General features: G+C 43.2%; 1 protein-coding gene across 5 annotated transcripts in view; it reads right to left on the bottom strand.

Moving 5' to 3' along the window:
- The window catches only part of PDE8A (phosphodiesterase 8A), a 118,945-nt gene that overhangs the window by 31,148 nt on the left and 72,714 nt on the right, over positions 1-15,083 (bottom strand). For all 5 annotated transcript variants that reach the window (XM_084772385.1, XM_084772387.1, XM_084772386.1 and 2 more), the window contains exons 4-9: positions 13,748-13,804; positions 12,540-12,594; positions 9,935-10,023; positions 4,831-4,909; positions 3,350-3,487; positions 788-876 (exon numbers count right to left, since the gene is read on the bottom strand). In XM_084772385.1, the coding sequence (XP_084628511.1) occupies positions 788-876; positions 3,350-3,487; positions 4,831-4,909; positions 9,935-10,023; positions 12,540-12,594; positions 13,748-13,804 (507 nt within the window). The remainder of the gene's footprint in view (positions 1-787; positions 877-3,349; positions 3,488-4,830; positions 4,910-9,934; positions 10,024-12,539; positions 12,595-13,747; positions 13,805-15,083) is intronic.

Genomic DNA, 15,083 nt, shown 5'->3' with positions numbered 1-15,083 from the left:
ATGCACTAGGTCTGACTTTATATTTTGCACTTAAAGTAGAGTTAGGTCTTTCCTTACAACTTAATTTTCTACGATCATCACTTATTAAAGCATATTATACTGTTGGGTGTTCTATAATTCATACTTAGGATTTTCTGGAAACTTTCCCTATTATTTTGAATAGGTCTGAGACAAGGCATCTAAAAAAATTTTAGGCTCTTAATATATACTTACGATGTACAATATTTGTTTTTACAATGTGAGCACATACATGCTTGCCCATGGGGCCCTGTGTAAAGGCAGAGGTTGACATTAGGATGTCTTCCTCAATTACTTCTCAACTACATCACCAACGTCACCATCGTCATCAAGACAGGGTCTCCCCATTTCACAGCTGGACTGGCTGTCAGTGAGATGCCAGGACCGCCAACCCTGCAATGATGGGGTTATAGGCGTGACGCCACACTGGCTTTTATGGGGGGGGCGGGGATCTGAACCTAGATTCTCATGCTTGCCCAGCTCACCAGGCCTAACATGTGTTAGCTTACAAACACTGCGGCACACATGATTTGAATATAAACACTGAAGTTTCTTGCAAATCTACAGTGCATGAAGAAGACTGTCCCAAGTCTAGTGGCTCTGGACTGCAAGTGGAAGATCCTTGAGGAACCCCTCCCTGCAAGGGCATCCCTGTGAGACCCCTGGCCTTGCTCTGAGCCTTTTACACATCTGTGAGCAGTTTGCAGTTCAAGTATTCAAAGTAAATTCAAAACCCAGACTGCTGACTGAAACACACGGTCGCACTTACCCTCCCTGCCCAATGACAGGCACGATCTTCACATTTTGTTGTATATTATCCCCATTCTTCTTCTGGGTATGGTAAACTCCTTGCCACTCCTATAAATAGAAGGTGCACATGATTACACTGTGGGTTTAAAGCATCAACCCAGGAACATTTTCCATTTTGGTTCTGATTCACTAATCACCATGAAAGAACTCAGGATAAAAAATGATCTCAAATGTGATTCCAGTAACCTGATACTCTTCCTCAGCCCTCAAGTCCACTCAACAAGAGTCAAGCTGCCTCAGTGTAAGCGGTCATCTGCTGGCAGGAGAGAGGCCCCTCTCTCAGCTCCCACACCTCCCTGTGTGATGGAGGGAATTAGCACTTTGCCTTGGGACCTGGTGCAGGAGAAACCTCAGGACTAGGGCACAGAAGCGCAGTGTGTGGCCACTACTGTGGCAGGCTGGCTTGGAAAGCTGTAGTGACCCTCTTGCCTCAGCCTCCTAAGTGCTATGACATATACATTTTAAATGGATGGGTTGTATGCTGTGGGAATTACATCTCAATAGAACTGTTATATAATATGAAAAAGAAAATAGGAAACGAAGGAAAGAGAAAGAAACAGCAGGTCAATAGGATCAAGCCACCAGCATGTTGAAAAACATATTCAGAATTTCCTTCTCTAGCTCTTTCTGAATAAAACAGACAATTGACAGACCAAGCCAAAGTCTAACAGGCCATACCAGCGCCACAGTTCCCCCAAAGGAGCAATGATCAAGTCAGTGACCTGGCTGGGGGAACAATGTTAAATCTAAGGTTTCCAGTCACAAATAAACTTATAATGTATTAGCATGAAACATATTTACTAATAATAACTATACAAGACATCTAGTTATGTATCACTATGTGCTAAAAATTCAGAGAGTAGGAGTACTTCCTTGGATTGTGGTCATAGAGATTTACAGCTGCTAAGTCGGCCACCTGGCGAGTTCAGGAGCCAGCCTGTTTGGGATACAGGTGCTTTTGCAAGGTCCTGTCCCCACATGAGCTCCCCACTGCACACGGTGAGACTAGTGCTTCTCTGCTGTCTGGCACAAGCTGCATGCCGGGCTGGGCTGCTATGAGCCCCCTTTGGCAATTACTGTCACAAAATTAAGTCATTGTCATCCAGTTGCCCTGTCCCCAAGGCTGGCACAGCGCTTACCCATGATAAACAATCAAAGAGCACACAAGGCTTTTGTTTACAGAGTGACTGAGGTCAACTATGGAATCCTGGTCACCAGGCTAAGCAATCTGAACACTGCACAACAGGATAGTCTTGGGGTGAGGAGAGCTAATGGGACTTGCCCGCCACAATTGCGGGGTGTGAAGAGGTCCTGGAGAGGTCAGGGGCACACAGTGTACACACACAAGGAAGTCAGCAGCCAGTGGGATTGGTAATGGACTTGAAGGGGGCAAAAGGCAGCAGGGATCAGCTTATTCCTGGGATCTAGGGCAAGGTAACTTGTGAGGATGGCCTAAGAACAGAGAGAGAGTAGAAGAGATATTGCGATTTTTTTACTCATGGAGGTGAGAGGAAAATCATTCTCTGACAATTTAATTTCAAGTGACAGGATATTGAGGGACGGGGCAAGGGGCAAAGGTCAGAGTCTAGGTGATTTGTGGAGGAAACAGAACAAAGTGGAGGAGGGACACAGAACTTGTCAGTGAGGAAGGAAGAAGGATCACAGGAAATAAAGCAGGTCAAAGGGTCCTGAGGCCACACATCAGCACTGACAGGCAAATGGGCAGCCAGCATGTATCCTTCACCGAGCATGTATGCATGCTTATTAGCTAATCATACCCACACCCTTGGCTTCCGTTTGTGTGTGTGTGTATGTGTGTGTGTGTGTGTGTGTGTGTGTGTGTGTGTGTGTCTGTCTGTCTGTCTGTCTGTGTGTCTGTCTGTCTGTCTGTGTGTGTCTGTCTGTCTGTCTGTCTGTCTGTCTGTCTGGGGTAGAGCAACAAAAGGAAAAAAGTCAAGATGTATAGATAGGTAAAAGCCAAATAAAGCTTAGTTACTTGGAAGATAGGAGGTTTTAAGTCCCCTGACAGGAGAGTTATGGGGAAGAAGAAAAAGCATACAGGGAGGCACAATCAGGAACTAAAGAATCAAGTTAGCGTCTCTACTACCCCAAAGGGAGCAACAGGCAGGAAGGTTTGTGGGGTGATGAGTGTCTGGCACTTAATAGACCATAATATGCCACTTAAAAGATCAGTTATCAGGAATATCAGCTTTCCAGGACAACCAGGGCTACACATAGAAACCATGTATTAAACAGAGAAGCAGGGGGTGTGGGGGAGAGCCAACTTATTCACCTACCACTCAAAAAAGAAACCGATTTTAAGGTGAATCCCGGTGACTATGCTTATTGGCTAATCATACCCACACCCTTGGCTTCCGTTTACGCATTTGTAAAGTGGGAGTAACAGGGACTTCTGGGAAAGGGTAGTAAGGCTGAGACCGCCTTCTACATGGTGTGCCCAGGGAACACTAAGTCTTCCCTCCTTACCTGGAAGTGACAAAGGTGCTAGCATCCTACTTACCTTACCTATCGTGATGCATGAGTTTATGGCATCAAGTAAGTCGCCTTTCTTTTCATTTATGGGCACTTGTGCTAACTCCTTCCCTATTAATTCACCTGACTGATAACCCATTGATGTTTCAAATGCAGGGTTTGCATACTGGAAAGAGACAAAAGAAAAAATTAAGTAAATTTAAAGATGTTGTGGGAAAAAAAAAAGGTCTTTTATGTAGGTAGCACCCCCTTCCCCACCCCCTACTCCCCACCCCCAAAACTCAGCAGCTTGGGGTTCATCATGGATGTTCTTTTTATTTATTTATTTATTTTTTTTTAATTTTTTTTTTTCATCATGGATGTTCTAAAGCTAGGAGAACTCTGCATCCTGGGAAGCTTCTGCTTAGATGACACATGTCTGGACTTTCTGCTGTGTCTTTCACTCCAACATCAATGAAGATCAAGGAAGGCACGTTTTTCAGGACAACCCAGGCTGTCACACAGAGCTGAAGTGCTAAAGTGAAACAAAGTACCAGGCTGGGCTGTAACAGCCAGGCTCTGCCCTCTGCCCTCTGCCCTCTGCGCCTCTGCAAGGCATTCCACCCACCTGTGCTCACCTGGATGGGGAAAATAAAAAGAAGCCTCTTTGGTACCATTCGTGTGGAAAACTAACTAGAAACTGCTCATAAATGAGACATTTGATGGTAAGTTTCACTGGAAGTTTAAGACCAGAAATAGGAATGATAAAATTTATGGTTGCTATCCAGCTCTGGTCTCCTTACTGGACACTAGAGCAGGCACTTCACACGCATGACCTCGGGTGATCCTCACACCCTTAGGAAAGGTAGGTGGCAACTTGCCCAAAGATGCATGCCTGAAGGAGGCACCAGAAGCCTGCAGCCTCAACCCCTGGCCTGAGTTAGCATCAACTCCCAAATGCCAGCACCAGTAACAAAAGGAGCCACAAGCTGAGATTCCGTACACTAAAATCAAACTGAGCTCATTCCTAGGTTAAAGGAATGCTTCCCTGGAGCTGCTGTCTTTTAGTAAAGGCCCTGTTATCTTTATCGATAACTACCTATCTCTTATAGAAACCAGCCTTGCTGATAATAGTAGTCTAGCCTGTTATTTTCTGAATTTTTAACGGTTTTTAGTAAATTCCTACAAGGGTAAAGTGCCTCCAAAAACAGTGAGGAGAGATGTAAGCACAGGGAAGACAGCTTGTGCTGTGGCCAGCCTGAGGGCAAAGTCACCTGGCCACCCCAGGAGAAATAATGAGAAACGATCTAGCATTTCTACATTTTTGGTGCCATAAGCAATCATTTTCTTATCTACAGAGTTTATTTTGTATTACACATTTTTATTGATTTTTCTCTTACAACCATCTCAACATAAAATTAAAAGGCCCTTGGGACTTCAAAAGAAAAAAAATCAAATTGTAGGGCTACAGTGCTAAAAATGATAATAAACAAAATAAATCCATAAGCATACATTTCCAAAATAACAAACCTGTATAATGTGGTCTTCACTTGTAATTTCAATTGCTTCTTGGCTTTTCTCTAATGCAGTGAATACTGAGTTACAAGCCCTTCATGGATAAAAACAAAAAGACTGATAAGTGTATTTACACTAGCCATAATTACTAAATCAAAGACGATCTTAGGGTTATATTATAGGAGCTTACTTAAGGGTCTAGTGTCTGACTTACAGAGGTTAACGTGTGCTCATTCAGAAAGAGGAAGGGGAAATGTTTCAAAACATAACAGATTCCTTCTACAGCCCCAGTACTCCCTATGCACGCCAGAATGATTTCACGCCAGTGTAGCTGTGGTCCCTGAGCCGAGAATGTCCTTTTTCTTCCTTTTCTTTTGGTTTTTCAAGACATGGTGTCTCTGTGTAGCCTTGGCTGTCCTGGACTCACTTTGTAGACCAGGCTGGCCTCGAACTCACAGAGATCCACCTGCCTCTGCCTCCCAGTGCTGGGATTAAAGGCGTGTGCCACCATGCCAGGCTTAGAATGTCCTTTTTCAAAACTAAAGAACCTTCATAAGGGCTAACTGAGAGAACAGAGTCTAGACTGCTGCACAGAACCTGGCGGAGGGGAGGTAGCCATCCATTTGAAGGTATTATTTTAAAATAATTATTTTCACAGTATTGGGGGCACCTGGAATGACCAGCTTTGCTGCCTGCTCCTTCAGTCAGTCTTACTCTGTGAGCATGTTCCCACACCCATGTTTGAAATACTTTTTTTAATTATACAGGCAACAAATGTTTATTGATGTATGTATGTATGGTATATGTAAGACAGCTTCCACTATGAGAATAAGATGAATAATTAATATTAGTGATGCCATCATACAGTGTAGGAATGTAAAGCTGGCACTGCCCCCATTTTGGAAAACAGTCTAGACAGTCTTCAAATAGTTAAACATAGAATCATCATATAATCCAGCTATATCTACTCTTGACTATGTACTTAATAAAAATAAAAATATCTGTTGACACAAAAAAACTTAGCCATTGCCAGGCATGGTGGTGCATTCCTTTAATCCTGCCACTCAGGAGGCAGAGGCAGGTGGATCACTGTGAGTTTGAGGCCAACCAAAGAGAGTCCAGGACAGCCAAGGCTAACACAGAGAAACCCTGTCTAAAGAAAGAAAAACAAAACAAAACAAAAAAACCAACTTAGCCATAACAGCTGGCAAGTACAAACAGGTCAAATGTCCACCAGTAAAGAATGACTAAGTAAAATGGAATACTATGTAGACATAAAAAAGTCAATGATGTCCTGTACATATGCTACGCTACAGACGCCTTTAAAACATTATGTTTAAATGCAAGACGTCAGTGACAAAGGATCGCACTCTGTATGATCTGCAAACCCAGACACAGGAAGTAAAGCAAGGGTGTGGGCTTGGAGTAAAAAATGTAACCAATTCTTACAGTTTTATCATCTCCCTTTCTCACTGAACATATATCAATAATTACGGTGTTCTACCACTGCATTTAATCACCATATAGTATTTTATTATAAGGTTGTACCAAAAATATATTCAACAAGCCGGGCGTGGTGGCGCACGCCTTTAATCCCAGCACTCAGGAGGCAGAGGCAGGTGAATCACTGTGAGTTCGAGGCCAACCTGGTCTACAAAGTGAGTCCAGGACAGCCAGGGCTGCACAGAGAAACCCTGTCTCAAAAACAAAAACAAAACAAAACAAACAACCTATATATATATAAAACAAACCCCCATGGTAAGGCACATGGGCTGCTTCCAGGCTTTTGTCTTAGATAAGGGACCCCCCTCCCAAAAAAAGCACGCCCAGAAGGCTCTCTTAGTTTGTAAGACTAAAAACACAAGTATTTGCCTGCTTATGCAAAGTGTAGAGACAGTAAGTAACTATAAACTTTAAAAACTACAGTGCTTTTACATTCTTCTTGTTTAACAAAGTTATTTAAAACAAAGGAAGCCTGTGAGATGGCTCCAAGGGAACCTGAATATGACCTCAAGGAACGCATATGGTCCGAGAGAAAAGACTCTTCAGGTGTCCTTGACCTCCACGTATTCGCTGTGACCGCCCACTCCCATGTATATAAACCCACAGAATAAATAAATCAATTTTTAACTTAAAAAACTGAAATTAGAAACAAGGAGTGGAGAGATGGCCCAGGGGTTAAAAGCACCTACTGCTCTTGCAGAGGACCTGAGTTTGGTTCACAGTGCCACGGCGTACAGCTTACAGTGGCTATAACTGTAGCTCCACGGGATCCACACCCTCCTCTGAGCTCTGAAGACACCTGCACTCACATGCACAATGCCCCCCCCCACAACACACACAGATACACCTAATGAAAATACTAAAAATAATCTTTTAAAAGTGAAGGGGCCGGAGAGAGCGCTCAGCGCTGCTCCGTCATGTGCTGCCCCGTCAGGCCCATCAGTTCAGTGTCCAGGCCCAGGTCAGGCAGCTCACGACCATCTGCGACTCCAGCTGCAGGGGAATCTGATGCCTCTGGTCCCTGTAGGCGCCTGTGCTATGTACAAACACCCCCCCCTACACATACTTAAAAATAAAACAAATAATTTTGTTTCCACTCTGTTTCCTATAATTTTAACATTATTTCAGGATTTGTTTCCTTTTTACATATACAAAGGCTTAATGTTTTTCTGTAACTTGTTTGGTTTCTCTTCCTTTGTGAAATTCAGTTTTTATTCCATGCTGACTTTAAAATGGCTTCATCGCCCAGTGGAATATTTTGCCTATATTTTTGAGCGTTTAACATGGCTCTACATTTAAGCTTTTATTTCACTGGTGGTTATTTGGGGAGGGAGTGACGCTGGGGTATGTTAACTTCTTTCTCAACTAATTAAGCAGTTGCCACACTGCTACTCACTGAGCAGCTCACTTTTTTGTGTTGACCCGGCCCAGGCTTCACACACACACACACACACACACACACACACACACACACACACACACACACACACGCAGGCCTGTCTTTAGGCTTTCATTCTGGTTGGTGACACGGCAGTAAAAAGGCTGCTTCCTTCATTTCTCTAGCACTGGCAGAACAGGTCTCCCTGTAGCCCACTGTCTCCAGTCCCACATTTCTTTTCCTTTTATATGTTTTCTCGTTTCCTTTGTAATGTACATCTTTGTATACTGTCGGCTAAAACAAGGCATCATGGGAGAGGAGAAGTACAGCATCAGGCAGATTTAGGAGTGTCTTGGGGGTCACATCTGGAAGCCTGGACTTCACCCTGAACTCATCGGCATATTTATAAGACAGAAACACAAATGGAAGTTGCACGTTATTTCCGTGTGAAGAATAGACAAGAGAAAGTCAGAGCTAACTGTGGGGAGACTGACTGGGGATTCAATAATCCAGGCAAAAGGCAGTGACCTGACTCTAGGAATAGTGGACACAAAAATAATGGAATAGTGTCCAAAGAAACCCAGGAGAAGAGTTGGGACAAAGAAAGAACAAGATTTAGGAATGGGTAAAGGGACCCAGGAGTTTCAATGCAGGACTATATGCTGACCCTACTATGTTCACTATGCTAAGGTATTGAGGAAGAAAATTTGAAGTGTTAGACTTCAGGAGATGGGAAAGAAAACTACTATAGTATTAGAAATGTAACTTATAACAGGCCAGGTGTGGTGGGTGCACACTTGTGATTCCGGCACTCAGAAGGCAGAGATGGGTAGATCTCTGGGATAGACAGTGAGACCCTGCCTTAAAATAGATGCATACATAAACAGATGTGAGTCACAAACAAATGAACTAACTGCCACTTGCTACTTGTGAGCTCTTAGCTGAGAGTCAGATAATGTCTGAGCTCATTTTCCGGACCTATCCTTCGGCATTGCTGCTTAGAGATGGTGGTTCTATACTAACTCTAGTTCTAGAGTTCTAGATCGGCCTGACTACTAACTTGCTTCACTCGATGAAGTGCTTGTTTGTCCTACATACGGGGCCATGTACTGCTTCCTAGGAATTGTAACACCCCAATTTCCATAGCTTGTTATGTGGGTCAGGCATATCCACACAGAACAGCAGCCTCTCTCTTTGACCCCCTAGAAAGAAATATTAAATAATTGGACACAGAAGAGATACAGAGCCAAGAGAATGGTTGCTTTTGTTTCTCTTCTATGAACCTGGTAGTATTTTAAACCTTTTTCTTACTTGATCTACTGATATCTAGGCTTCTGCTTGTTTCTTATTTTAAAAAAAATCTCAGAGGCACATGGTTGGACAGGCCTACGATCCAAGCACTCAGGGCCCAGGAACAAGGATTCTAAGTTCAAGGCTACTCTGGATAACACAACAAGACCCTGCCTCAAAACAAACAAACAAACAAACAAACAAAAAAATCTCTTAACCAAAAACAAATTATAGCCAAACATAGTGGCTCATGACTGCAACCACCAACACTTGGAAAATAGAGGCAGGAGGATCAGGAGTTCAAGGTCAACCTTGGCTAAACAGCAAGTTCCAGGCCAGCCTAAGCTACATGAGATCCTGTCTCAACAAACAAAATGATAATGATAAAATATCAGTTGTCAGAGGAAAATGGTACTATATTAAGTATTGTATATTTAAAGTATTTTCCCCTTAATACACAAAGCAGAAAATCTAGCATGTGTGGCTTTGTAACTCACTTTTTTCTCATTTACTACTGCTTTGATGCCTCATGTTTAAACGGGAGTTATTCATCATACTGAGACAGATTCCAGAAAGTCTGTCTGAGAAGCACTGGCAGCCTACTATCCACCATATCTTTAAAACTAAACAAAACCCAACAACAACAAACTGTATGTGTAGAGGCCAGAGGTCAACACTGGGTGTCTTCCTTAATTGTTCTCCACTTTATTTTTTGAGTCAGTGTCTCTTCCTGGAACTCACTGGCTTGGGCAGGGATTACAGGCACACCCATCTTTTTATGTGGACGCTGGGGCTCTGAACTCAGGTCCTCATGTTTGCACTGTACACACTTTACTGACAGGCAACTCATACCTACCCTATTTTAACTGGTATCAGTTATGGACAAAAGACCTTTGCTTGCAAATTTGCCCTGGAGTCCAGAGGGCTTTTTAGGAAGGACAGAATTACCTGAGTTTCAGCTGTGACCGCACCTCTCCAAACGCCAGCTGGAGCAGTTCATTGTAACAGGCCATGACGCTGGGGTTTTCTATATACCTCTATAAACAAAAAGGGAGCTTTGCAGATAAAGAAGCACCTTTGATGCATGCCACAAAAGAAATTCTAAACAAACCTTTCAATTTGCTATTGAAATTTTAAGAACTACTTTGTGATCATAACGTACAACAAAATAAGAGAGATGAAAGCGAAATGTACTGAATTAGCTTTAAAAATGGCAACACTAAGGTTCCCTGCTTACCTCCTATCACTTACAAAACTAAAGTTAGATTCCTTTTTTGTATTGTTTCAGGTTTTTTGTGTTTTCAAGACAGGGTTTCTCTGTGTAGTCTTAGCTGTCCTGGACTTGCTTTGTAGACCAGGCTGACCTCAAACTCACAGCAATCCACCTGCCTCTGCCTCCCTGAGTGCTGGGATTACAGGTGTGTGCCACCACGCCTGGCTCTAAGGCTAGATTCTGTAGGAAGTAAGTTTGTTAACCAAAGTCTTGCTTATATTGGGTTTTCAAGGAATTTTTAAAACAATATTTTGTCTTCCTTAATGGCAGACAAACTCTCTGAACATAGACGCACACTTATACCTCTACTTACATCTGTGGCTCAGGAAAGGAATTTCTACTTGGGGAACATTTTCCACTAACTGCCAAAGAGGCTGACTGGTGATCACTGTCCACAGCAAGGTACCAGGAGAAAGCATGGATTTCTAGTGTCTCTTACTGCTGTGGACATCAGTTATTCTGCACAATAAACTTTATATCATGGAAATGTGCCACGACAAAACAAATTGCATAATTACAATAAAATGGATCCATTCCACCATCAAATAATACACTTCATGATATCTTAGATGTCACTATGTTGTTACGCACAGTAGTCTCAGGGTATCCACAGAGACCACACAACTCCCTTACAGAAAATGGCACAGTCCAGGCATGGTGGTGCACACCTTCCCCCCCCCCCACAGGGGTTATCTGTGTAGCCTTGGAATGTTCTGGGCTCACTTTGTAGACTAGGCTGATCTCGAACTCACAGCGATCCACCTGCCTCTGCTTCCCTGAGGAGTTCTTTTCTTTTAACTGTACAATAAATGTATAGTAACTCCAACTGAGGAGGAAGCTGTGGCCTAAGAGGAAGAGCCTCTACAGACCACTGTCTACCAAGCCCGGTCAGATCCATATGGGACATGAGCTGCTTGAGGAGGTTACTCCACTGCAAAGGTGAAGGCAGATGTCCATGAGAGAGGAGTCTTGTCTGAGTGACAAACAATCTAGGTTCATACGGACGTGCCAGCTTCATGCCTTACAAGCTATGTGATCCTAATGAGACACTCTTCCTGAGCTTGCCTCTGCTTATAAACAGGAGCCGTAATGCTGTTCCTATCCATCACAGACCTCCACAAGGAAAGCTTTGGCAGGAGGAAGTGTTCTGCCTCCAAACTGCTACAGGAATGAAAAGATCAGGTAATGTGACTAGAGGGTGCCATGGTTAAGAGCACTGGCTGCTCTTGGGAGGACCCAATTTCAATTACTAACTGCTATATGGTAGCTAACAACCATGTGGAAGTCCAGTTCCAGGGGAATCTGATACCCCTTTTCTGCTCTGCTGGCATCAAGTACACACATGGTGCACAGACACATACGCAGGTAAGACACCCATAACACACAGATTTTTTTTTTTAATTTTTTAAAAGAAAAGCAAAGGGAAGGGGCCAAACCTGTCTCTCTCAGAGGCTAGAGACAACTGTCCTTCTAGCTCTCACCTCCTGACAGGGATGCAGAGTAACGGACCTGCAGCCCATAGCAGCCAGGACTCCAGGGGATACCCAAGAGGGCTGTACATATAGGTGCCTACTGCTGACTAGCCAGGGACAGCAAGGAGGGATTTCTGAGTGCACTGCTTTACTTCACCAGATGGGGCAGAAGCCTTGAGACAGGCAAGGATTACCAACTGCTCTGTGAGTGAGACCTTGGAACAAGAAATCATCTCTGTTTATCTACATCAATAAATAGCCTCCCATGTAGCCAGATTTTTCACTGGGTAGAAATGGTAGGTATCTACCAACTACTTTTACCCTCAGTACTGGGATTACAGGTATGTGCCTCTGCATCTATCTAGTCTCTCAGTGCCTTCTGATGTGTTTGTCTGTTTGTGTTCCCGTGCTGGGAATCAAATCCAGGCCTTCTACATCCTAAGCAAGCATCCACTCACTGGATCACCAACCCCCATAGCCTCACTACACTCAGCTGACTAGCATCCTGAGAGGCCAGTGTTTAAGAGAAAGCAATAGACTAAGGGTGGAAGCAGGGCAGGGAGCAGGGCTTGCCTGGCCTCATTCCCAGAGCCACTAAACTCACTTCATAACGTAGGCAGGCGTAGTTTTGAGACTATGGAAGTGAAGTGTTACAGATTAGACTATCAGATTACAAAGTCAAACTGTGGCACATAACAGGAAGAATTTTTTTCTTCAAAATCATTTAAAAATTTTTGCTGGACACTGAATGGAGGCACAGACCTATCACACTGAATTACACGTGTACAACCAAAAAACAGGTACATACCCTTGTGAAGCCAGCAGCAATGAAGGGCATTAAAGACACCTCCTCTTTGTCCACCCTTCAAAGGAAGATGGGAAGGGTTAGGTGGTGCACACGGATTTACACAGCCTTCAGCAGTAACAAACGGGCACTTTCAAATGATTAGATATATGCATTTGAAATTGAAAAGACTTTCCTGTCTCAATTTCATATCCTGCTTTTGACAGGATATTATCATAATCTCTTTTGTGGGGTAGGGGCTTGCACTGTTACTCAGGCTGGCCTCAAATTCCTAGGCTCAAGCCATAAGTCCTTTCTCCTGGGCCTCCTGAATGCTGGACTACAAGTGCCTGGCACTGCACCCAAATATTTGAACACTTTAAATACAAAGGTTATTTTAACAACTTAATGGTGTTCAGGCATCTATTTCATATATAAAACTTATATATATATATATATTTGAGCTATTAAATTTTCTTATCTTTCACTTTTAGAACATGAAAAGGGCACAGAAGCATTTCTGTCTATACAGACTATAAGTAGTGCATATTTAAGTATCTGCCCTTCCCTTGCTCTAACTTGAGAGACAAGTCTCTGCATTTATGTTTTACCCAAATCCTTACAGGAAGACTCCTTTTCACAACCTTCACCCTTACAAGAATGGAATTTTCTTAATAGTTTGCCTGCAGTCAGGCATGGTGGCACACACCTTTAACCCCAGCACTCAGGAGGCAGAGGCAGGAGGATCTCTGTGACTTTGAGACCAGCCTGGTCTACAAAGCAAGTCCAGAACTGCCAGAGCTATACAGAGAAACCCTGTCTCAGAAATATAAATTAAAAATATATAAAATTGTTTGCCTGTAAACTGTAGATCAAAACCCAGAAAACTAGGCCAGGCATGGTGGCACATGCCTTTAATCCCAGCACTTGGGAGGCAGAGGCAGGCAGGTAGATCTCAAGGCCAGCCAGGGCCACAGAGTGAGTTCCAGGACAGCCAGAGCTACACAGAGAAACCCTAATTTGAACCCTCCCAAATAAACCCCAAAATCAGAAAATTAAACTTGAGAGCAGAACTCTCTCCCTGAGGTCAAGCATAGAAGAAAAATAAAAAACTAAGGAGTAAAGAAAGCCAGACTTCAAAGAGGCTCTCCTGTCATAGGCAAGCCCTAATTTTACCATCTGTTACAGCACTGCATTGACATATATATTTCAACATTAAAAAAAATGTTTACCTGTGTACTACACCAACAATAACTGTGTTTTCTGAGAGTTTTGATGATCTGATAGACCTTTAAAAAAACAAAAATTTAAATAAATATAAAAATAGTTGTTAAAAATAAATATACTTTCATAGTTTTAGTTGTACAATTACAATTGGGGAGTGAAAGCAAGAGAGGGAAGAGCTCCCCTCACACTTTGAATTTACCATCTTGGCCACTTGATTCCCCAGGGACAAACTCCTAATCGGTGGACTGTAGTAACCATGACAACTGTCAGGTGCAAATAAAACAGGTAAGGCCATACTTTATGCATTAATCTAGGTTAGAAAAGGGGCCACATTCACTTGTCTCCTCCCTCAGAAGGGAGTGCAAGCTTCTGCACATTGCCTCAGGCTCCTGCTTGTACAGACTATGGGGGTCAAGGCAACCAGGAGCCAGGCTGTCAGAGAGTGAAGAATTCTATCACCAAGGAGTATAAGGCTCTCCACCCAAGCAGGAACACAACCCTTTAGAGAAAGCAGCTATATAGGCCACAAGTAATGACAATGCAATCAAGAGATCAGAGGAAAGGCATATATGAGACGTGGAGGAAGGAGCGCTGGGCTGGAGGCATATAATAGCTCTGAACTCATCTTTCACTGAGAAGAAGATGGAGCTACCTAAGGAGAAGCAGGCACTGGGGCTTTAGACTGGAGCGGCGGCGAGGGCCATGTCCAGACTGTCCTAGCTACAAGAGAACACGTATTCAGGATAGGACAGACCACCCAAGGCTGACTACATGACATCAGCTTTTTTTTTTTAATGCCACTTCTGAATCACTGAACACAAAAAATTATTTGAGTGGCAACTTCCAAATTCTCCTAAAGATGCTACATAACACAACTACTCTAGATATCTATGAGAGAATTATATATAGTGGGCCTTGATCCCTCACAAACTTTTCTGTAAAGAACCAGAGAGTAACTATTTTAAGATTTGCAGGCCTTATGTATCCATGTTATTCTGTCCCAATTAACTACTAGTGATGGATAGCTTTAACTGTCCACTCAAAACAACCCATAATGTCCTGAAAGAGAGTCTCAAGGAGAGACTGTACACACTGTGTTGGCCTATAGACATGTCTGTCTGTAGGGCATTGTCTTAACTAAGTTAAGTGTTGTGGAAGCCCCATTCCCTACACAGGAAGTCCTGAACTGTGTAAGAGTGGAGAAACTGTGGTGAGCACAAAGCAAACTCCTGAGCATGCACGAATGCACTTATTCTCTCTGCTTCTGACTAGGTGTAATGCATGTAGTTGTTACCAGTTCCTGTCACCTTGACTTCCTCCACAGTGCTGAACTGTAATATG

The sequence above is a fragment of the Acomys minous genome (genome assembly GCF_964271855.1).
Source record: "Acomys minous genome assembly, chromosome: 2".
Classification (NCBI taxonomy): Eukaryota; Metazoa; Chordata; class Mammalia; order Rodentia; family Muridae; genus Acomys; species Acomys minous.
Note: the sequence above shows the minus strand (reverse complement) of the source record. Positions and strands in the feature narration are given on the sequence as shown.